This window comes from Octopus sinensis, linkage group LG20, assembly GCF_006345805.1.
Source record: "Octopus sinensis linkage group LG20, ASM634580v1, whole genome shotgun sequence".
NCBI classification, from domain to species: domain Eukaryota; kingdom Metazoa; phylum Mollusca; class Cephalopoda; order Octopoda; family Octopodidae; genus Octopus; species Octopus sinensis.
Window position 1 is genome coordinate 16,838,442 of NC_043016.1, and position 26,719 is coordinate 16,865,160.

Consider the following 26,719-nt stretch of genomic DNA (forward strand, 5'->3'; position numbering starts at 1 on the left):
GAGTACTTGTACTGTGTTATTGGATGCTCAGGAAAGGAAAGAAAGAGGATTTCACGTTTTGAGTGGAGTTCTTCATCAGAAATATAGAAAAAGTCCAAAGAAGGTAAGACGGAGAAAGAAAATTGCCAATGATACACATGAGGTCACATACACATAAACATATATAATGGGCTTCTTTCAGTTTCTATCTACCAAATCCACTCACAAGACTTTGATGAACTTGAGGCTATAACAGAAGACACTTGCCTAAGGTGCCACGCAGTGGGATTGAACCTAGAACCATGTGGTTGGGATGCAGCCATGCCTGCACCATAAGTGATTATATTTCATTAAAAAGAATATTTGTGTTGCGTGAATAGCAAAGCAAACGAGCTGAAAGGTTGTTGTGTTAATTTGTATGAGTGTTGTTAACTGTTAACTAGATATGGATTGTAGACAATGAGTTATTTGAAAGCTGTGGTGAGGAAGCAGGAGGGTGCGGAAGACACAATACTATTTAACTTAAAGAGTTGTTAAGGTTTTATCTGAAGATATTAAGTGTCATTGAAATACATAGAAGCACGCTCCTCACGTATACACTGGCAAAAACACACACACTACACACTTAGCTAAACAGCAAGCTTAAGGACAGATGATTTTTTGTGATAATGAGTCACTTGACAAATACATGCCCTCCACACACACACACACATTCTTATAGTTTTTATATACTTTTACTAGTTTCAGTTATTTGACTGTGACCATGCTGGGGCACCACCTTGAAGAATCTTTAGTCTAATGAATCAACAGCAGGACTTAATCTTTTTAAAGCTTGCTACTTATTCTATCAGTCTCTTTTGGCAAACAACTAAGTTATGGTGATCTAAACAAACGAACACCAGTTGTCAAGTGATGGCAGAAGACAAACACGGACACAATGACACACAGATTACATATAAACGTAGTGAGAATTCACAAAAAAACAAAAGACGAAGTTGGGTGTGTAAACATCAACAGACGTATTGGTTTAACACTTGGAAAGTGAAAAAGTCTTTTTGCGTTTCGAGCCTACACCCTTCGACAGAAAGGAACACAGAAATAAACAGGAAGAGAAAACAGAAAAAGGTTTAGTGGTTAGCGATCTATCATGGCGAAAGCTGGACAGAGGTGGTCAGACAGGAGAGCTAGGAAGAAGGGGAGATAATAAAGTAATGGTGATCCCAAAACGAAGGTATGCATGCATGTGTGTGTGTGTGTGTGTAGAAGGGGGCTGGTGACATTGACGTTGTGTGGGTTGCATGTGTAGATGTGTGGATGATGGTGTAGTGCTATGTATATGTATGTATGTATGTATATATAAATACACATACATGATAGGCTTCTTTCAGTTTCCGTCTACCAAATCCACCCACAAGGCTATGGTCAGCCTGAAGTTATAGTAGAAGACACTTGCCCAAGGAGTAATGTCGTAGACTGAACCCGGAACCATGTATTTGAGAAACCAGTTTATTACTACACAACCACTCCTATACATACGCAGATACACTTGTATATAAACAGTGAATTTATGAGCGGATGGTTTTTTGTGATAACGATTAATCCCACAAGTATATATATACATAAATGGCGAGGAAATGAGAGTGGGCTACACACACACACACACACACACACACACACAGATACACTTATGCATAAACAGTGAACTTATGAACAGATGAAGTTTCATGATAATGATTTAGTTCCACAACTTTATGCACATGTCTATGTGTATATAAGTAGATATATACACACACACACACATAAATGGTGAGAAAATGAGAGTGAAGGAGTGAAGGAAAATGTGTGACTGCACAATGGAGAAATAGAAAGAGAGCAAGAAAAGAGAGAGAGAGGGAGAGATTGATAGGATGGGAAAGATGGCGAGGACAAGAAACAAGGATGCTGATGTGTAGGGAGTAGTGATGAGAAGTTGGGGAGAGCTGGCAGTGTACAATGGGAGCAGATATAAAGTAACTTGAGATTTTGCGACATTTACTGCCGATTCTAATTTATCAGAGATTCTGGAAGTGGTGAAAAGAGAGGGGGAAATTCCTTTCATACTTAAGACCAAGTCTGAGATCTTGCAGCCCTCAAAAGGCAGAAATCTGCTTTAAGCACCCCATATAACCCCTCAAAACTTTTTATTTTTTGGAATTTTCAGAAAACTTTTGCAAATTCGTGTTCTTCACACAGGAATACTGGAAAAAAAAATTTTCTTCAAATTTAAAAATTTTGATATTTTTAAACTACAATTTGAATTTTTGCTGAAATCCCAGCAACAGACTATTAAATGTGTTTATGGGGAGAAAGATGTTGAAAAACATCAATATGTCAAACAAGAAAGATATCAAGTGGTTGTGAGATGTACTAAAAATAACAGTTAATAGCCCTTAAGTCACACACAAAAATTTTGTTAGCTTGGTTCTGCATAATCATATTCCTGGGTGTAGAACACAAATTCACAAATATTTTCTGAAAATTCTGAAAAATAAAAAAACGTATGAGGGGTTATACAAAGTACTTAAAGCAGAATTCTACCTGTGAAGGTACCCAAAAGTCAGAGGATTAAATAGTGTAACAAATTTAATCCTTTAGCATTTAAACAGCCATCACTGGCCCTAATATTCTGTTTTATATACAAACAGACCAGATTTGGTCTCTTACACCTACCCTGCAATGTCATTTGTTTTCACCATTTAAAGCGGCCATATCTGGCACAAATATTCTACCTGTTTTATGTTCACACAGGCCAGATCTGATCTCTCACACCTACCCTACACTGACATTATAAATATAAACAATCACATCATTGAAATCCCTAAACTACAACATTAATTGAAAACAATGTCAATATATAAGCATTGCATTTGACAGAATAATTTGAATGCTAAAGGGTTAGATGTATGCACACATGCACACACATATGTATACATATAAACACACACATATATATGTATGTATACACACACACACACACACGTATATTTATGTATGTATACATATACGCACACACACATTCTTTTACTTGTTTCAGTCATTTGACTGTGGCCATGCTGGAGCACCAGCTTTAGTCGAGCAAATCGACCCCAGGACTTATTCTTTGTAAGCCTAGTACTTATTCTATCGGTCTCTTTTGCTGAACAGCTAAGTTACGGGGATGTAAACACACCAGCATCGGTTGTCAAGCGATGTTGGGTGGTGAGGACAAAGACACACAAACATACACACACACACACACACATATATATATATACATATATACGATGGGCTTCTTTTAATTCCGTCTACCAAATCCACTCACAAGGCTTTGGTCGGCCCGAGGCTATAGTAGAAGACACTTGCCCAAGGTGCCACGCAGTGGGACTGAACCTGGAACCATGTGGTTGATAAGCAAGCTACTTACCACACACACACTCCTGCACCTATATATATATATATATATATACACACACACACATATATAAATATATATATATATTATATATATATATATATATATATATATATTATACGCACAGGTGTAGCATGTGTTAAGAAGCTTGCTTCCCTTCCCAACCACATGGGCCAGGTTCAGTCTCCCTGTGTGCCCTTTAAGCAAATTTCTTCTACTATAGCATTGACCCAAATAAAGCCCTTGTGAGTGAATTTGGTAGACAGAAACTGAAAGAATCCTGTCATGTGTGTGCGTGTGTGTGTATATATATATATATATATATATTATGTGTGTGTGTGCATGTTACTCCACTTTGGACTGATTTTGGCACTACGTACTTATAAACCATGGGAGAAGCCTGAAACTAGAGAAAGAAAAAGAAATTTGTGCAAAAAGGTGTGAGTTAAGTTAGATTTGGCTATTATTTCTAGCAAATCTTATGACCAGCTTCCTCGTTTCTTTGTTACTTTCACATGTATTAATGTTTTTCAATATTTTTCTCCTTATAAACATATTTATACTATTAAAAAACAATTTGAAGATTTATGATTTTTTTCAACCCCCTTCCTTCCCTTGATTGTTTCTGTTTATAATTTTATCATATTGGAGAGCCTGAGAAGGTCATTACGGGAATTTATCCACAGTGATTTAAAGAAGCTATTTAAAAGCTAATTTATTTTAATAATGTACTTTTCTGTTAGTAAAGATGTCTTTTCTTTCTTATACACCCCCTGCTTAGTTGGGATGGGGAGTTAAAAACATGTGGTCGTAGGATGTACTACAAAAAAAACAGCCAAATCTCCCTTATATCACACACCTTCTCATCTGAAAATATTTACAAAATTTTCATTTATTGGAAAAATCCCCTTCAATAGAGAGAAAATCCAACTTATGTGGGTGCCCTTATTTGAAACTCTGCCTCATGATTAAATGATAAAAATGAATCAAGTCATTTGGCTGATGTTCCATGCAACAGAAACAAGCACGTAATCTAGTATTGAAGTGATACTAGAAAGGAATACGGCCTTGCATGGAAACGAGAGTTGACAACGGGGGGGGGGGAGCAATTTGTTGTAGAAAAGCTACCTCAGTAAAGTATGTCCAACCCATACAAGTACGGAAAAGTGGATTGTTAGAATGATATCTGTTGGTTGCAAACAGGGGAATGTTGGTGAGAGGAAGGGCATCCGGTCATCACACAACTGTTTCAACATACTCTGCCCAGCCCATACAAGCATGGAAAATGGGCATTAAAATGATATCTGTTATATATTGCTTAGAAATAGGTGAGGGAACATCAACTTGTATCTTGTACCTTTTAATCTTTACTTGGCTTAGTCATTGCATTATGGCACCACCTTGCTACGGCACCATGCTGGGGCATCACTTTGAAAGTTTTAGTCAAATACTTAAACCCCAATATTTTACTTATTCTATCTGTCACTTTTGTCAAAAGTGCTGAGTTACAGGGATGTAAACAAAGCAACACTGCTTGTCAAGCAGTGGTGAAGAATGGACACAAAGACACATACAGATAGAAAGATATACTGATAGATAGACAGACAAATAGAGAGATAAACACAGAGAGACAGATAGACAAAAAGATAAATAGACAGACAGATAACCGAGATATGCTTCAACCGAAGATTGGTCCAGGCCCAGCACCACCTGATAGGATTATCTAAATCCTTTTTAAATCAAGTTTTGTTTATGGTCCATTCAAGTAGTGAGTTCTTGTTGGGTGGGCTGTATCCAATTATGGGTGGCTTATCTGGTATTCCTTGAAGGAATCTATCCAGACTCCGTTTAAAGGTGATGGGATCCTTTTCCTCTTTGATCTCTTTCGAGACAATGTTAAATAGGGCAGGGCTTGTTGAGGAAAAGAAATTATGTTGCAGTGTACATGTATGCTGTGATCCTGAATTGGGCAGGAGACGTATGGCCCGTGGTCCCAGTCTTGGATGAACCTTGAAACTAATGTTCAGGTCGTTTGGGCAAAGTTGGCGGTATATTCTCCACATTGTACAAATGATGTTACGCTCACGGCGACGCTGGAGAGAGTAGAGTTTCAAGGCTTTAAGGCGATCCCAATAATCGAGAGCAGCCATGCCTTCAATTCGTTTAGTGAGTGCCCTCTGGGGTGATTCAATCCTTGAGATGCTTTGTCTTGTATGGGGAGACCACAGTGGGCAGCAGTATTTGATAGATAGAGAGATAAACAGAGAGACAGGCAGACAGACAGAAACAGACATATATAGATACATAGATAGACAAACACACAGACAGACGGAAAGGTAGGCAGGCAGATAGGCAGATAGATAGATAGATAGATAGATAGATAGAAAGATAGATAGAAAGATAGATAGATAAATAGATAGATAGATAGAAAGATAGATAGATAGATAGATAGATAGATAGATAGATAGATAGATAGATAGATAGATAGATAGATAGATAGATAGATAGATAGATAGATAGATAGATAGATAGGTAGGTAGGTAGGTAGGTACTTATACACTCATGTTGCAAGTTCTATTTTTCTTGCCTGCATTGCCAACACTATAAACACACACACACACACACATTGCTTAATACATACAGTATACAGTTATGAACTACTAAAAGTTTCATACATTGGAGATGTTTTCTAGGCAGGTTTTAATAACACCTGCCTAGTTTCTCCAGGCAAATTTCAGGCTCAAGATTACTTGGAGACATTAGGCAGGTGTTATTAAAACCTGCCAAGAAAACATCTCCAGTGTATGAAACTATTAGTAGTTCATAGCTATATGCTGTGCGCATTAAGCAATATTTATCTCTTACTGAATGGATTATTTTTTTTGTTGATATTACCTAAATGAGAAAGTAAAATAAATATATATATATATATCTTCTTTTACTTGGTTCAGTCATTTGGCTGTGGCTAAGCTGGGGCACTGCCTTGAAGGGTTTTAACCAAACAAACCGACACTAGAACTTAATATTTTTAAGCCTAGTAATTATTCTATCGGTCTCTTTGCCGAACCACTAAGTTACGGGAACAAATGCACCAACACTGGTTGTCAAGTGATGGGGTGTGTGTGTGACAAACACAGACACAAAGACACACATATATATACATGTATAATGAGATTCTTCCAGTTTCTGTCTACCAAATCCATTCACAAGGCTTTGGTCAGCCTGAGGCTATAGCAGAAGACACTTGCCCAAGGTGCCATGCAGTGGGATTGAACCTGGAAGTAAACTTCTTATCATACACCCATGCTTGTTCCTACAGAAGACAGTTTCAGAGGACCAAATATTCCATGTGAAATGTGGCAGGATTTGGAAAATAGTGATATTTGAATGTCTACACTACATGTATCAAATGTCATGCTGAGAAATACATTATTCATAAAATTTTATACACAAAGTGATAGAAGATCAACTTACTTTTCTAGTAATGTCTGCACTTAGACCAAAACCTCGAGGTCTATTTGCCATTATGACCTAAGAAGTAGAGGAAAAGAAAACATTAGTACATCTCTGTAATTAGTTTATTTTGTTTTAGGGATTAGGAGAAACATAAAATTCTCATACTCTTTAAAGAATGATAAATAAAAGTACATTTATGGATGTAGAGGCTTTTATGCTTCTCTCAAGGATATTTAACAGTGTAAGTCAACAAGAATAGTTTCAAACAAGAAATTAGGATTTGGTTACACAAAATACTGCAGCTGCATGTTTTTAACAACACTCATGCATTAAGTAGGTTTGATCAAAAAGTAATTGGACTGTTGCCATGGTAATAGAGCTAAAGTATGCAGAGTAAAGCCACTTAGCACAAAACGACCTTGAACTCTGTCATGCATGCACCCTCAGTCACGATTCTCCCATTCACTTCTGTTGTTGGAAGTAAAGTGTGGCCATCTCAAAAAGAGAATCAGGTTTCAGATGTACAGGATCTCCTTGATTGAATTAAAAAGTGTAACAGGAGACAATTCATGGGTCTATAGTTGTGACACTGAAACTAAGGCTCGGTCTCTGCAGTGGAAGATCTCAACAAGATTTCAAGATGTTGAAGAAATCCAAGAGAATGTGAAAAGGCAGTTGCTTGCTATCATTCTCCACTGGAATGATTCTGTTGATGGAAATGATGCTGGATAAAATATGTAGCTTCAGAAAAAGGTCATTTTGAAGGAGATTAGCTGCTGAATTGACATGTGTTGTAATTTTCTTTTTATAGAACCACTTCCTGATAAATTCTGATCAGGCCTCATCATCATCATTTAATGTCTGTTTGCCATGTTGGCGTGGATTGGATAGTTTGATAGGAGCTGGTCAGTCAAAGAGCTGTTCAGGCTCCAATTGTCTGTTTTGGCATGGTTTCTATGGCTGGATACTCTTCCTAATGCTAACCATTTCACAGTGTGGGCTGGGTGCTTCTTAAGTGGGAGTGGCATGGGTACTTTATACATGGAACCAACATGGATTTTTATAAGTGACACTGACACAGGAGTTTTATGCATGACACCAACACAGGTGCCTCATATGTGGAAGTGGCACAGGAACTTTTTATATGACCCCGAATGGGAGCATTACTATGTGGCATCAGCACAGGGGTATCTTATGTGGCACCAGCATGGGTGCATCTTATGTGGCACTAGTACAACTGACATGCTTGTATATATGGATGGCCATGATTTTACTTGATGTGTTTTCTCAAGCACAGTAAATCACCAGAAGTTGTGCTCCCTTGTCATCTCAGTGATGATGCTTTCTCACCACTTCATCCCACATCTTTCGATTCCACCCCTTCCACATTTGGAGATCAGCATTTCTTCACACAGCTGTCCTCATCCATATACATCACATGACCAAAGTAGCACAGTCTTTCCTCTTGCACTCTACATCTGATGCATCTTATACCCAACTTTTCTCTTAGGATTGTCTGTGTAATTCAGAGAGAACCAGCATCACAATTAACTTCATTTGTAATATAAGTTTTTTCACCAATATACATTACATCCTTTTTTTTTCTTTTTTTGTGTGACCAGGGTTCCAACCTGGGCTGTAGCAACAAAGTTCACCTGCCACCTTTCATCGTTATTACCTCAAGGAGTCCTGGATACATTCCAGGCCAGTGTCTGCAATCAAATTGTCAATGTAAGTGCGATGACGTTTTCCTATTCTTACGTCGCCATGAAGTGTGTTCCAGCTTAGGGTGGCACATGCAGTGACACGGTAGTCGTAGCTGTCTTTACCTGATCTTGTTGATAAATTTCAGCAGGTCTCCATAAAGTCATTCATTTGTCATATGTTGCTGTCATTTCACATATAGAGTCATTCGTAGAATCCTTGTGTAGCATCAATTTAGCTCACTTGACAATTTTTTTGTCACTGCCATAGAATAGCTCTGATTCAACAGTTGTAATGAACAGTTAGATTTCAATTTGCCTGGGCAATTTGGAGTTCCAGACTTCCTTTAGCTTGTGACAGACTGTCCATGCTTCTGTCTTCCTGATCTTGATGTCTGCTTTTTAAACTGCTCGCCCAACCACCTAAGTACTTGAAGTTCCAAGTACTACTATAAACAACAGAAGAGATTGAGAACATTTTAACTGTGTATGTACAAAAGAGTTCAAGGTCAGTCTGTGCCAAGTTGCTTCACTCTGCATACTTTAGCTCCATTACAAAAGCAAAAGTCCCAATATTTTTTGAGCAGAACTTGTATTTCTTGTTATGCATTAATTTCTCTAGTGGAGCCTACTATCCACTAATTATTTTTTGTTTTTGTTTATGTATGAATGAATGTTTATTAATGTAGAGAGAAAATACAGTTGCATAGATTTTCTTGTCTCTTTTCCTAAGCTTGAATTCATTTGAATATATTACAAGTCCATTATTAATTTTTGTATTTTCATCGACCTTGGAGTAAGTCAAGGCACTAAGAAGTTTACTTCCCAACCACTTCTACCATAGCCTTGGGCCAACAGTTGTGTGTGTGTACACAGTGGCATACCAAGAGGTGGGGGACAGTCTGCCCCAAGCGATACAATTTATTTGTATCAATATATGCAGTATAAATATTATAGACTTTAATAATGTATAGTAGCTATTAAAATTTCCTTAAAATTTAGTAAACTTGTATTGTTTGTTAATATTGTGTAATATACAGTATAATGTTGTTAATACAGTAATATTGTGGATAAGACAGTGTGTCAATGATATTCAGAAAGCTGGTTATTTTTTAAGCTGGTCTATACTCTCATATATTTATGATATCACTGATATAATCTGAGATGAAGTGAATTAAGGACAACAATGCAGCATTTTGAAAGAAAAAAAAAGGAAAAAGAAAAACGAGAGAAGAAAGGCAAAATGAAGGTGCCATAATTAAATTTCTCATCAGACCCGACCATCCAGACGAAACTGGTATTACAGTAGAAGGTCATGGAGATGATGCTGATCCACCACAAACTACCGAAGAACAAAACTCTTATATTAATTTGAAAGACATTGGGATGTGGTTTGCTTAGTTTAATCATGGTGACAGTATTCGGGAAATCCTTGTACAACAAGGATCGAAGGCTGTGCAAAATATTGACTGTGAATTCAAAGAAGTTGTATGTCCAGGACTGGAGAGACTAGAAGATTGTCAAAAAAGTAGTTTTTTTCAAATTCTACAAAATGGGGGAAAAAATCTTGAGAACTTGGGTGATATACTCTTCATTGAAAGAAGCTGTGTTTTGTTTTGTTGTAAGCTATTTTCAAGTGGAAACTCAAAGTTCTGCTCAGTTGATGATTTCAAATCTCAGTGGAAGTTGAATCTTAAGATAAAAAAAAATATGAATCTAGCCCTGCACATGAGAATGCATTTTACTCAGTGGAAAGAGTTAGAAATTTGCCTTTCCAAAGGCGATGTAACAGACAAAGAACAAACCTAAGTTGAAAATGAAACAAAGAAATGGAAGCAAATCTTGACTAGATTCTTGGATATAATTATGCTTCTTGATAAGCAAAACTTAGCTTTATGAGGCCATAGAGAAGATATTCTAGTTGAGAAGGCAACTGAAAGTGAAGGAAATTTTCTGGAGCTTGTTCAATTGACAAAATTCGACCCAGTGCTACGTGAACATTTGGTGAAAGTAAAAATTGATAAGTTTGCAATTTCCTATCTCTCACCAAAAATTCAGAATGAATTTATGAACGCCCTGGGAGGATCAAGTGAGAAAGGAAGTTATTGATGAAGTGAAACAGAGTAAATACCATTGCATTATTTTTGATAGTACTCCAGACATTTCTCATATTGACCAAAATCCCCAGGTGCTACATTATGTTAAAATAGATGAAAAGGAAGTAAAAATAGAAGAATCCTTTCTTCGCTTTATTGAGATGAAAGGCAAAAATGCTGAGCAAATTACATCAATGATTCTGAAACAATTAGAAATGGATGACATTAACATTCAAGAGTGTCGTGGACAAGCATTTGATAATGCGGCAGTAATGGCAGGTCATCGATCTGGTGTTCAAGCACGCATTACAGAAGTTAATCTAAAGATTGTATTTGTGTCATGTGTCAATCACTCTTTGAATTTAGCAGCTGTGCATGTAGCATCAATGGGTGCAGATTCAGCTACATTTTTGGGGACACTGGATCGTTTATTTTCATTCTTCTCAGCCTCAACTATCAAACGGGCAGGTGCAGTGAAAATTGTACATAGAAAAATTCACGGAAATCATCACTGTGCTAGAACGGTTGATGGAAGATGCAAATAATGTATATATATATATAAAATCAAACAAAAAAATGGAACAAGAACATAACAAGCCACAACAAAACATTCAAACAGTTAGAGAGTACAAAAAAAGGACAGGGAAAAACAAGGACGGGTCATTTGGAGCTGTCAAACATCAGTCAAGAAGCAGATTGCCTTTGCAGTTTCGGGCTGTTTCTCTCAAGATGCTCTCATCTGGCCAGCCCCAAGAAAATCTAAGCTAAGAGGACTAGATTCTTTAGAAGAAAGCAAGCGAATGTATATGAAAACAAGGATGAAAAAAAAAAAACGGAGAAATGGTACACAAATACAAAAAAACAAACAACAAGTGTCTTTTGACTAAGGACGACTTAAATTAAGCTGGCATGTGTGGAAGTGAAACTTTATGGCAGGGACATAGAAGATGAAAATCATGGGAAGGAATATGAGATGCTACACGGATGGTAGTCAAACCAAGAAAGAAAGGTCAGAATACTGGTCATGTAGAAGGAGAGGAGAGAGGTAGTGGGCAGAGGGACTAAAGAATTAGGGAAGGACGAGAAAGAGAGAAAAAAAGGAAAGAGACAGAGTGAGGGAGGAGGGAAACATCATTATTTAATGTCTGTTGTCTATGCTGGCATGGGCTGGATGGTTTGACCAGGGCTAGTAAGCTGAGGGGCAGCGCACCAGACTCCAGTCTGATTTGGCAGAGTTTCTATGACTGGAAGCACTTCCTAACACCAAATATATATATATATATATATATATGGACACAGGTGTGGCTGTACAATAAGAAATTTCCTTCCCAATCACATGGTTCTACTGTTGGTATATTGGGCAAGTGTCCTCTACTATAGCCATGGATCACCCAAAGCTTTGCGACTGGATCTGGTAGACAGAAACTGGGAGGATGAGAGACAAACTTCCACCAGGATAGGACACCAGTCTAACACAGGTAATATTACCAGATGATCTGGCACGACAAAGGTGGACTGTGACAATGGAGAATATAGTGTTGTGTACAGAAATGCAACAAAAGAGATGAGAGATAAACAAGAATTAAATTTGACAGAAAAGTTTGAATGCTAAAGGGTTACATAGTTATAGAGGATCATCATCATCATCATCATTTAGCATCCGCTTTCCATGCTAGCATGGGTTGGACGGTTCAACTGGGGTCTGTGAAGCCAGAAGGCTGTGCCAGGCCCAGTCTGATCTAGCAATATTTCTACGGCTGGATGCCCTTCCTAACACCAACCACTCCGTGAGTGTAGTGGGTGCTTTTTACGTGCCACCGGCACAGGAGCCAGGCTAGGCTGGCAACGGCCACAATTGGATGGTGCTTTTTTTATGTACCACCGGCACAGAGGCCCGTCGGGGCGGCACTGGCAATGGCCACGTTTGGATTGTTCGCTTACGTGCCACCAGCACTGGTATCACAGCTACAATTTCCATTGATGTTGATCAATTTCGATTTTGATTCTGATTCTCACTTGCCTCAACAGGTCTTCACAAGTAGAGTTTTGTGTCCCAAGAAGGAAAGGTATGCATAAATGGACTGGCTACATCCCAGGTAGAGGCCATGGGTTATGATCTCACTTGTCCTGCTGGGTCTTCTCACGCACAGCATACTTCCAAAGGTCTCGGTCACTAGTCATTTCCTCAGTGAGACCTAAAGTTCGAAGGTTGTGCTTCACCACCTCGTCCCAGGTTTTCCTGGGTCTACCTCTTCCACAGGTTCCCTCAACTGCTAGGGTGCGGCCCATTTTCACACAACTATCTTCAGCCATTCTCGTCACATGACCATACCAACGCAAACGTCTCTCTTGCACACCACAACTGATGCTTCTTAGGTCCAACTTTCCTCTCAAAGTACTTACACTCTGTCGAGTATGAACACTGACATTATACATCCATCGGAGCATACTGGCTTCATTTCTTGCGAGCTTACGCATATCCTCAGCAGTCACGGCCCATGTTTCATAGCCATGTAGCCTGGCTGTTCGTACACATGCATCATACAGTCTGCCTTTTACTCTGAGCGAGAGGCCTTTTGTCACCAGCAGGGGTAAGAGCTCTCTGAACTTTGCCCAGGCTATTCTTACTCTAGCAGTTACACTTTCAGCACACCTGCCCCCGCTACTGACTTGGTCACCTAGGTAACGGAAGCTATCAACTATTTCTAGTTTTTTCCCCTGGAAAGTGACGGAAGTTGGTCTCTGCACATTTTCAGTGTTTATTGCTCCTGAGCATCTGCCACATACAAAAACTATCTTCCCCGTTAGCCTTCCTTTGATATTGCTGCACCTCTTATGTGTCCATAGCTTACACTTGGTGCATCTTATAGAGTTTCTACCTATGCCTTTTCTACATATCGAGCAGGGCCATCTATCTGAAGGCGTTTGTGATTTGTCTACCTTCCTACTTATTAGGACTTTTGTTTTAGCTAGGTTGACTCTAAGGCCCTTCGATTCTAATCCTTGCTTCCACACCTGAAACTTCTCCTCCAGTTCTGATAGTGACTCAGCAATTAGAGCAAGGTCATCAGCATAGAGGAGCTCCCAGGGGCATACTGTCTTGAATTCCTCTGTTATTGCCTGGAGGACTATGATAAATAGGAGGGGACTGAGCCTTGGTGGACCCCTACCTCTACTCGGAATTCTTCACTGTACTCGTTGCCAACCCTCACCTTACTAGCAGCGTCTCTGTACATGGCTTGCACAGCTCTCATTAACCATTCATCTATCCCTAGTTTCCTCGTTGACCACCAGATAAGGGATTGGGGGACCCTGTCAAAGGCTTTCTCCATGTCAACAAAAGCCAGGTAAAGGAGCTTATCTTTGGCTAGGTATTTCTCCTGCAGCTGTCTTACCAGAAATATGGCATCAGTGGTGCTTTTCCCTGGCACAAACCCAAACTGCATCTCATCTAAACTAACTCTCTCTAATTAGTTGGGCTATAACCCTCTCCGTAACCTTCATTATCTGATCCAACAGCTTGATACCTCAGTAATTATTTGTATCTAGGGTATCACCTTTACCTTTGTAACAGTTGACTATTATGCTGCTACACCAGTCATTGGGAATGACTCCTTCATGTATCACCTGGTTAACTATACTATACTATACAAGGATGATTGTTAATAACCTGTGTTAGTATTTAATGTCCTGGGCATGACGTTAAACTGCACCCAGGGGTCCCTTGAGTAAGGAAAGCACCATATAAGTTCCCTATGTCATAGTTACAGTGAAGCTGTTGGCAGCTGTACTGTAAATGTGTTTACAGAAATTTCCCTCATATGGCTTTTATGGTCAATGACTGATGTGAATACAGTGTAGTTAAAGTGTATATATCAGAAGTTAACTGCCTAATTAATTGATGTTGTGATTGAAAAAGGAGAATTCAGGACTCCACCTCTTTCAGATTTTTTTTTTGCTCACCCTCTATGGCATGAGAGCACAAGACAGACACAGGTGAAAGGCTGCATTGACTCAATTATTTGAGCCTTCTGTCTAGAGAAGAAGAGAATCATCCCCACCATCCTTTAACGTCCATTTTCCATGCTGGTATGGGCTGGACAGTTTAACTGGAGCTTGCAAGATGCACCAGATTCCACTGGATTACGGTTGGGTTTTTTTTGGTTTTACAAAAGCTGAACTTATATATATGTGAAATGACATAACAATGCTCAAATTTATTCAGCAAATGTAAAAATATTGTAGAAAGAGCAAACCGTACATCTGGAAAAACCAATCCTAACCGGGTGCAAGTTGATAATAGAGTAATACCTAGAATTCTTTGGAAAATTCCTAATAATAGCTTCCCAAAACTGCAAAGGAAGATTAGATTTAGTTTGTCTCCCATAGGGAATAATCAACCAAATAGTTTTACTATTAGTTGCCTGATTTTTAGTTTAACCATCTTTAAAAGACATCGATTTACCTTTAGAATGAAACAAGGGGTTTAAATAAGGGTTATCTCCCTTCCTCTGTTTGGTGTTGGTGTATAAATTAAAATTGATATCGTTTATATCGTTACAACTAGATTTCATGTCTCCATTAGTAAAGGTAGAATAAGATTGAATGGAATTAATGCAGGTAACTTTATCTGTATAACCTGCTTTAAGTTATTGAAAATGTCAACATTGGCAGATAACTTAGACAATCTAAATGAAATATCCTTAACTAAGTTCTTACTGATTGCCCTAGAATGATTACTGAATTGGCTAATATACTTAAGATTGGTCGATGGTTTGTGGTATAGGAAGTACGAATTATTGGGTAAGTTAAGTGTAGCATCTAAAAAGTTGGCCTTCATTACATCATCATCAAAAACAATGCTTAAGCCCATTCTAGAGAAAAACTTAAACTATTCTTAACCTTTTGTACTTTTTGGTTAGAAACATTTTGAAGGTAAAGTAAACAATCACCATGATATAGACCTCCATTTATGTTTGGGAACTGGTCTGCCATTTCATAAGTGTATATATATACAGACTAAATCAGCTATTTGTGCTGAATCAGAACTTCCTATCGTAACATCAAACCATCGTGTGTGTCTTTATGGACCCACATCTTATTATCAAACTTTATGATAGATTTTCTGGCAGCCAACATTAATTTCTTCCCAGGTGAGACCAGCTTTGATATGAGCAAGCCAAAGTACTATTGGGTTGATGGAGGAATAAAAACTAGAAATGTCCAACTGGACAAACTTAGTGCTCCTCTTATTAGTAATAGAACTAAACCAGTCAACGACTTGGAATGAATTGGACCATAAACTAAGCTTTAATTATTTTTAACTAAGGTAGGAATACATTTATCTAGAATATTTTTACTAAGTACACTGATGTCAGAGCTAGAAAGACAGATAAGCCTCAAGGATGGGTTATTAAAAAAATGTTGCTTATGATCTTTCCGTTCATCATTATGCATATATATATATATACATGTACATATATATATATATATACATATATATATGTATATAACATATTTATATGCATATATATACATGTACATATATGCATATACACATGTATATATATGCATATACACATGTATATATATGCATATACACATGTATATAAATGCATATACATATATATATATGCATATATATATATATGCATATATATATATATGCATATATATACACATATATATTTTTGGTTTTGAATTTGTGTGAATGTCATCATCATCATCGTTTAACGTCTGTTTTCTGTGCTAGCACGGGTTGGACAGTTCGACCGGGGTCTGGGAAGCCAAGAGGTTGCACCAGGCTCCAGTCTGATCTGGCAGTGTTTCTACAGCTGGATGCCCTTCCTAACGCCAACCACTCCGTGAGTGTAGTGGGTGCCGTTTATGTGCCACTGGCACAGGTGTCAGGGCAGGCTGGCAACGGCTATGATCAGTTGGTGCTTTTTCGTGCCACTGATACAGAAGCTGGCATCGGCCACGTTCGGATGGTGCTTTTTACGTGCTGCCGGCACAGGTATCATAACTACAATTTCCATTTTATATTTATTTTGATGTTGATGTACTTGACTCAATAGGTCTCCTCAAGCACAGCAGGTCACTCTACGATCCAAGGTAAGCACAGCAAGTCGTTCTACAATCCAAGGTACTTTGGATAGGCTGGGGCTATGTGAAACTGGTGCAGGAAACAGCCATGAACTCATGTTATTTGTTGGGTCTTTGCAGTCACAGCATATCTCCAGAGGTCTCAGTCTTTCGTCATTGCCTCTGTGAGACCCAACGTTTGAAGGTCAGGCTTGACTACCTCATCCCATGTCTTCTTGGGTCTACCTCTCCACCTGATACTTCCAACTTTTTGGGAGTGGCACTTCTTCACACATCTCTCCTCATCCATCCGTAGTACATGACCATACCAGCATAGACGTCTCTCTTGCACGCCACATCCAATGCTTCTTATGTCCAGCATGTCTCTCAGGTTGCTTATATATTTATTTATATGTATATAAATATGTGTATATATATATATAAGTATATGTAAATATATAGCGGTTGAGGGAACCTGTGGAAGAGGTAGACCCAGGAAGACCTGGGATGAAGTGGTGCAGTACAACCTTCGAATATTAGGCCTCACCAAGGCAATGACTTTTGGAAATATGCTGTGTTTGAGAAGACCCTGCTAGCCAAATGAGACCATAACCTCGTGGTCTATGCCAGGGGTGTAACCAGCCCACTTACGCATACCTTTTCCTTCTTTGGACACTAAACTCTGCTTGCAAAGACGTGTTGAGGCAAGTGAAATCGAAATCAAATTCGATGACTGGCATCTGTGCTTTGGAGCGCTAAGAGCACCATTTGAGTGTGATCGTTACCAGCGTTGCCATACTGGCACGTGAAAATGCATTCGAATCAGGTCATTGCCAGTGCTGCTGACTGGCTCCTGTGCAGGTGGCATGTAAAAAACACTATTTGAACATGGCTGTTGCCAGTACCGCCTGACTGGCCCTTGTGCCAGTGGCACATAAAAGCACCCACTACACTCTCAGAGTGATTGGCGTTAGGAAGGGCATCCAGTTGTAGAAACTCTGCCAGATCAAGATTGGAGCCTGGTGCAGCCATCTGGTTTTCCAGTCCTCAGTCAAATCGTCCAATCCATGCTAGCATGGAAAGTGGACGTTAAACGACGATGATGATGATGATGATATATGCCGTTTGCCAGCTCTGTCTGGCCCCGTGCCGGTGACACGTAAAAGCACCATCTGTTCGTGGCCGTTTGCCAGCTCTGTCTGCCACCTGTGCAGGTGGCACGTAAAAAACACCCACTACACTCTCGGAGTGGTTGGCGTTAGGAAGGGCATCCAGCCGTAGAAACACTGCCAGATCTGACTGGGCCTGACGAAGCCTTCCAGCTTCACAGACCCCAGTTGACCCATCCAACCCATGCTAGCATGGAAAGCGGACGCATCTATATATGTATATATATGTAGATATAGATATATATGTATTTATATATGTATACAGTTATATATATATGTATGTATATATATATATATAAATGTATGTATGTATGTATATATATGTGTGTATATTCTGCGAGCTGGCAGAAACGTTAGCGCACCGGGCAAAATGCGTAGCCGTATTTTGTCTGCCGCTACATTCTGAGTTCAAATTTCGCCGAGGTTGACTTTGCCTTTCATCCTTTCGGGGTCGATAAATTAAGTACCAGTTACACACTGGGTCAATGTAATCGACTTAATCCCTTTGTCTGTCCTTGTTTGTCCCCTCTGTGTTTAGCCCCTTGTGGGTAGTAAAGAAATATATATATATGTGTGTGTGTATATATATATGTATGTATGTATATAATTTAGATAGGGTAGAAAAAACTATAAAAATTTTTGGTACTGGTGGCCTAGTATGTATACAAAGTCAATAGACATTTTTCATATAAAAATTAGTGTACATTTATATACAAAGAAGCAAGCCTTTAACAGGTTGCTTAACATACTAGAAAGAACAGTCAAAAAGTCCAATTTCTATAATTTTTCCTACCCTATATACATTTAAGAAATGATTTTAGCAATTTCTGAAGTTTAATCAGAATTTTTATTTGCTGCCGATTGAAACTACGCTTACATGGTGGATTTAAAAAATTTGTAAAATATAAGTATGAGACGCGTGCTATTTGGTCTCTAATTTATATGTTATTGTTTGGGCATATCCACTGATGAGAACTTTGCCTTGCAATTTATTTTATTTGCTAATTAAAGTTCAAAATCTGAGGTCCGGCTGTAAAACATGGTAAATGTTTATATCTTTCATTCCCTTCGAAATGTATATATATGTATATCTGTGCATATATATATATATATGTGTGTGTATTTGTATATATACATGTATATATATATGTGTGTGTGTGTATAATAATAATAATATTAGGGAGTATAACTCCAAACTTACAGGGAAAAATTCAATTTAGTATTAAATCAAATTTCACAATATATATATATAAAATATAAATTAGAGATAAAACTACTATTATGCAACTCAAACAGTGATAGACATAAACCTAAACATAAATAACAATATATATTTTTATAAAACAATATTTAGATCTCAAAAAGTATAAAAATGAATGATCAATATATAACAGGTAAAAAAAAACATATCATAAATTTAATGAAAACCATAGATATATAAATGCTAATAGTAATCACTCACCATCAATTAAAAAAATCATTGATGAATAATATTAGTAAATGAATATCATTACTTACTTATGATTTAGAAATTTTCAATAAACATGCACCTTATTATAATGAAGCCCCGCAAGAGGCAGGATATAATAATAATATTAAATTCTTTAATAATTATTATAATAGTAATATTAGTAGTAATAATAAAAATAGTATTTATAATAATAATAATAATATAAATAAAAATAAAAGTAGAAATAAGACGAATTTTAATTTTAATTCAATAAATGATAATAAGTTATAATTATAATTTTAATAATATTAAAAAGAAATATAATAATAATAATATGATTAATAATAATAGTGTTAATTATAATAATAATAATAATAATAATAATAAAAATATAAATAATAGGAATAAAATTTGGTTAATTGTTCCTTATGGGGCTCAAGTTAAAACTAATATTATTAAAGAGATTTTAAATATTATTGAACAATTCATTCATGATAATCGTAAATATAAAAAATATTTTCTCTAGTAATAATTTTGGAGTTGGTTATTCTACCACTAATAATGTAGGTAACATTATTTCTTCTTTTAACAAATTTAAGTTGAATAATTTTTATAAAACGAAATTTTATAATCATACCAATAATAATACAGATAAGGCACTCATATTGTACATGTAGAGATAAAACTAATTGTGAAATTAATAATAAATGTGATTTAAACAATGTTGTATATAAATGTATAGTTACTTGAATTAATGAGAATAATAGGAATAATAATAACTTAAATACCATTTATACAGGGTTCACTTCCTCTAAAATTAAATTAAGAGTAGCTCAGCATATGCATTCCTTTAAGAATAGAAATCTTATGAACTCTACTGGGCTTAACAAATATACATATGAGAACTTAAATCCCAATGAATTAAGTATAATTTAAAGTGGAAAGATAATTTGTAAGGCGAAATCATATAGTATAGGTAGTAATTCTCGTTTTTTATGTTCTAGTGAATTTAAAGAAATATGCTGTGCTTGAGAAGACCCAGCAAGCCAAATGAGACCATAACCTCGTGGCCTATGCCAGGGGCATAACCAACCCATTTGTGTGTACCTTTTTCTTCTTTGGACACTAAACTCTGCTTGCAAAGACCTGCTGAGGCAAGTGAAATGGAAATCAAAATCAAAGTGAAATTCGATGATGGGCACGAGCACCATATGAGCATGATCGTTGACAGAGCGGCTAACCGGCTTCTGTGCCAGTGGCACATAAAAGGCACCATTCAAGTGTGATCGTTACCAGCTTTGCCTCACTGGCACCTGTGCCATTGGCATGTGTAAAAAGATTCGAGCGAGGTCATTGCCAGTACTGCCTGACTGGCCCCCGTGCCGGCGGCATGTAAAAGCACCCCTTACACTCTCAGAGTGGTTGGCGTTAGGAAGGGCATCCAGCTGTAGAAACTCTGCCAGATCAAGACTGGAACCTGGTGCAGCCGTCTGGCTCGCCAGCCCTCAGTCAAACCGTCCAACCCATGCTAGCATGGAAAGCAGACCTTAAATGATGATGATAATTATTTGATAATCATAATAAATTAGTTAATTCATTGGACGAGCATAAAATTAAATGTAGACACAAATTACTTTACTTATATAGTAAATTTTTAGATGAATAGCAACTATATTTAAACCTATTTTGTTTCTAATTTGTAGTAATATTTTGTACTAGCATTAATTCTAAAATTTAGCATGTGATTTTATATTGTATATTACACAATTTAATAAGTCTAATTTAATATTTATTATTAAATAAATAAATTAATTAATTAATGATAGTAGTGTTGTGATTGCACTTCTATAGGTGGTTTGAGTATAAATCAATAAGAGTGAGTAAAGGTTCTTTAAATACTTATAGTTAGATTATATTTAGATGTTTATTTTATTACTAAATATATAATTCATTTAATGAATATAGATTAAAAGATAGTTATTTTTTTTGTGGTTGATATTGTTATTATTATTATGATTATTATATGTCTACTAAAATTAATAGTATTAAGTATATATAACTTTTTTCGTAATAGTTTTAGTATCGTTAAATAAATCATTTTGAATGTGTAGTAAAATAATTTTTTCTTTATGTACTATTTATTTATAATCATAATATGTACTTTATTTATTCAATTAATGAGCGAAGTATTTGATCTAAATATAAATTACTTTACCTATATAATAAGTCTAATTTATTATTATTTTAGCATTTGTTTTGAGTATTAATATGATATATAAAATATATTTGTTATAAATGACAGTTAAGTTTATAGTTTGTAATAAAATTTTTTATATTAATCAAAATGTATTTATATTATATATTTTGAAGTAGATTTATTTAGATGTTTATTTAATTAATTAATATTATTTATTAATGAATTTAATTACATTATAGTTTTAAAATTAATTTAAGTTTATTAATTAGTGGTTATAATATAATGATTGAATTACTACTGAGTTAATATTGAATGTGTCTAAAAGCTTTATTTAAATAAAGATTTGACTCCAACATAACCATATTTTTTTATATATATATGAAATAAATTTATTTGTATAAGATTATTAGAGAATATAAAGTAAATGGTAGTTATATAAATTATTTTAATTTATGGAGTTTTGAGTATAATTTATCGTAGTTAATTATAAATTTTAGGTTTATAATGAAAGATATTATAGTGTATAGCGATTCTATTCTCTATTAGTGACTTTGTTCTTTTTATCTATTAAAGCTAAAATATATTTGTAGTTTTCATTGATAAATGAATATTTCCATCTGTTTGTTCTATTTCTGTTGATAACGTAATTCCTCGAGTTTTCTTATAAACTCTTAAAAAGACGTTTTCCGTTTTGAAATTTTAGTTTCGAGAGTTAAGTAAACTCTTTTATTTAAGAAATTTTATTGTATTCTATATTGATTGTCAAATTTGAATTTATAATTATTTTAGTTGTTAATGATAATTTAGATATGTACATTTATTTAATTATTTCTAGTATATAATTATTATAACTGAACGTAAATTTTAAGATATTAGTTAATCACTGTGGTATATAGATTATAAAAATGTTTTTGATAGTGATGATAATAGTAATAAGATTTTTTTAAAGATAGGTTATATGTTTTTAATTTGATTTTTCAATTTTTAAATTGTATTTCATAAATATATTCTATAGATATTTACAATATTTATGTAAGTAATAATGGACTAATTTATTTATTTCTGGTTATATGTTTATATATATTGATAGAGAAAATTTTAGATTTTTAATTACTATATTTGTTGAGTATAATTTAGATACTTATTTTTACGTATTTACTATTTTATAATTATTAGATGTGAACTTAAATCTAAAAATATTAATAGTGATTATTTTGTTAAATAATTTGGTAATTAAATATTGAAGTATAACTAAGTTAAAGATATTCGATAGTTTATTAATGTCTTTTTAAAGCCAAATTATATCTTCAAAGATAAATACATATTTCTATCTATTTTTTTACCTTAAAAATTAAATATTTAACATAATAAATGTGTTGTAGGAAATAATCCTAATGTTTTAAGTTTCAAATTTAGTTAATGGAGTTTTTTTTTATAAGAAAAATTATTTTATTTCTTTTTTATCGAGTTTGGCCATTGCACGAAGCTTAATCAGTGTTGCTATCGTGCAATTCCTGTGCAAGAAGAGTCAATCCCACTCACTAAGCAACAGCAGCCATAATCCGAAAAGAAGAACAAGTCAACATCATCGGTAACCACTGAGCCGCAGGTTTTATGTCGGAGTTATCCCAGTTACCTGAGTTACCTTCTCCTAGAAGGATGCCCTAACAAAGGCTAGGAGTCCTTCACTCCCAATGGTTTAACCACGCGATCGGGTATTCAGTCCGATTATTTCTATGTCCCCGCGCATGATACAGCCTTAAGACATTTATTGGATGGCCGTTGACTCTCAAGAGTTCCTCCACCCTTTGACGGGTTTTGTTTTTCATCCTGCAGGGTTTCCAATAAACACCCTCCTCACCAAGCAAGCTTGGTGGAATTGCCGGTTTAGTCGCCGATGACCTGACCATGCAACAGGTTGTACTGGGTTACATGTTACCAGTAGCACTCAAAAGTGACCTATATATATATATATGTTCTACTGGCAAGCACTGCTTGCCTGTAGAACTTTGAAAGCACCATTCAAGAGTGATCGTTGCCAGTGCCGCCAGAGTGGCTTCTGTGCAGGTGGCAATTGAAAAGCACCATTTTAGCATGGTTGACGTCAGTACCGGCTAACTGGCCCTCGAGCCGGTGGCATGTAAGAGCACCTACTACACTCTCAGAGTGGTTGGTCTTAGGAAGAGCATCCAGCTGTAGAAACTCTACCAGATCAAGATTGGAGCCTGGTGCAGCCATCTGGTTCACCAGACCTCAGTCAAATCATCCACTCCATGCTAGCATGGAAAGCGGACATTAAACGATGATGATGATACACACACACACATATATATATATATACACACACATGTATACATATATACTCATATATAAATACACACATATATATATACACATATATGTAGCTATACAAACATATATATATATTTATAAATACACACATATATAGACATATATACATACACATTTATATACACACACATATATACATGTATACACACACACATATATATATACACACACATATATATACACAGACATACACATATATATATACACATACATATATATACATGTATACACACATATAAACACATGTATACACACATATATACACATTTGTATATATATACATCAGCCCCGGGCCGTTTGCCAGCCCCGTCGGACGTTTGCCAGCCCCATATGGCCGTTTGCCAGCCTCGTCTGGCACGTAAAAAACACCCACTACACTCACGGAGTGGTTGGCGTTAGGAAGGGCATCCAGCCATAGAAACATTGCCAGATCAGACTGGGCCTGATGCAGCCTCCTGGCTTCCCAGACCCCAGTTGAACCGTCCAACCCATGCTAGCATGGAAAGCGGACTCTAAATGATGATGATGATGATGATGATGACACATACATATATAAATACATACAGGGATTATCAATGTCTCCTTTTCTCTTGTTTTGAAAGTTCGGAGCATCCATCCAACCAAACATCTGCATTTTATTACCAAATTGGTAATATGTACTTGGGAGCATGCATCATTGCTCATGTCAATGCCTAGGTCGCACACTGCTTTTGATTCAGGCATTTCAATTCCTCCTGGGCCAGTGTATCCTGTCTGCATGTCATTAAGCATTGTGTGATAGTAGTGCAGAGCCCGGAATTTTCCTGCATTAAACATTAAACTGCATGTTGTTGTCCTCAGCCCACTTGTATATTGCATCCAACTCCCGCTGCAGATGTGCAATATTTCCAGGATTTTGTATTGTCTGAGAGAATTTTGTATCATCTGCATAGCTAGCAAGGGTGGCTGAGGGCCACTATCAACAGTAGTGGCCCCAAAATATATATGTATGTATTTATTTATTTTTATTTTATTTTATCTAGTTTCAGCTCACGAGCTGTGGCCATGCTGGGGCACCACCATGTGGTGTTGCTACATGATTTTACTTCACGAATGCTTTTTAGCAACTGCCATTTGGTGCATGAGAGAGTTTGATGCAGCTGCCCTCATCTGCACCTTCTGCCGTGAAGTTGGTTCATCCGGGACACCTGACAGGAAGAGATTCAGTCCTACTTTAAAGACATCTGCATCCACCCCATGCAGGTACCTCAGGTTCTTTGGGAGGATATTGAAGAGCTGTGGGCCTCTGAAGCCCAGGCTATCACAGTATCTTGTCCTACATCTTGATGGCATATTTGGAGTCCTTGGCACTATGCAGTGGCGCCCAGTTCTGGCATTTGTGTAACTCTCGATGCCAAAGTTTGGGACAAGTCCTTCTAGGATCTTCCAGATGTATATTATGGCATATCTTTCTTGCCTACGGTCCAAGGAATAGAGTTTTAATCTCTTGAGTCTTTCCCAGTAGCTTATATGCTGCACAGAGGCTATCTTCTTCGTTGGATCGCCTCAAGTTCTGTGATCAACTTGACACTGGATGGTGACCATAGCTGAGAGCAATAGTCAAAGTGGCTTAGGACAAGTGTCCTCCAGAGGACCATCATGGTTTCTTGGTCTCTTGTTCTGAAGGTTCTAAGAATCCATCCGGCCAGCCGTCTACATTTCATTGCCAATTTAGCAACATGTACATGAAAGGTTGCGTCATCACTCATGTAAATACCCAGGTCACGCACTGATTGTGCCTCTGGAATTGCAATCCCTCCAGGTCCTGTGTATTTATTGGGTATTGCATTTAGTTTTTCATGCTGATAGCATAAAGCTTGAAACTTTTCAGCATTGAACTGCATGCTATTCTTTTCAGCCCACTTGTATATTTTGTCCAGCTCACATTGCAGGTGCTTAGTGTCTTCAGGGTTCTGTATTGCCTGTGAAACTTTTGTATCATCTGCATAACTTGTGATCGTGGCTCTCTGCATGGCTGAGGGCATGTCTGAGAGGGCCATTATGAACAGTAGTGGTCCCAAAACAGTGCCCTGCGGAACACCGCTCACTATTTGCGTGTTAATGGAAGTGGCCCCATTGGCTACTACCACCTGGCTTCTATCCTTCAGAAAGTCATGAAGCCATTCTCCCAATTTTCCAACTATGTCAAGATCACGCAGTTTGTGACATATCATTCCATGATCGACTTTATCAAAGGCCTTTGCAAAGTCAAGATATGACTTCCACATTTGAGTGGTTGAGCAGTCATTTCAGCACCCAGTCATAGTGTTGTAGGAGTTGAGTTAGGCAGCTTCTTCCTGGTCGGAAACCATGTTGGGTGTCAGGCAGCAAGTCATTTTCTTCAAGGAAGGTGATTTATATATATATATTTTTATTTATTCATTTTTTAATGTTTTTTTATTTTATTTTTTATTAAATATATAACTATAAAAGTATTAAAAAGTTTAATATAAGATATACTTTTATCTTATATAAAACTTTTTAATACTTTTTGATAGTTATATATATTAAAAAAAATTTTTTTTAATAAATAAATAAATAAAAAAAATAAAATAAAAATATATATATATAAATTAATAATTTAAAATTTTTACTTTAAATTTAAATAATTTAAATTTTAAATTTTATATATTTTGTATATTATATTAATTAATTGTAGTTCTATGTTTTGATTTATGTTTTTCACTTTGATTTGCCTAATAGTGGTTTTATCTCTAATTTAATTTATATTTATACTGTAAAATTAGATTTAATCCTAAATCTA

At 36.3% G+C, this 26,719-nt stretch overlaps 1 protein-coding gene across 1 annotated transcript in view; it reads right to left on the reverse strand.

The window, feature by feature from the left end:
- The window catches only part of LOC115222455 (calponin-1), a 52,011-nt gene that overhangs the window by 11,411 nt on the left and 13,881 nt on the right, over positions 1-26,719 (reverse strand). Inside the window, exon 2 of the mRNA XM_029792652.2 lies at positions 6,884-6,940. Coding sequence (XP_029648512.1) covers positions 6,884-6,934 — 51 coding nt within the window. The 5' untranslated portion in view covers positions 6,935-6,940. The remainder of the gene's footprint in view (positions 1-6,883; positions 6,941-26,719) is intronic.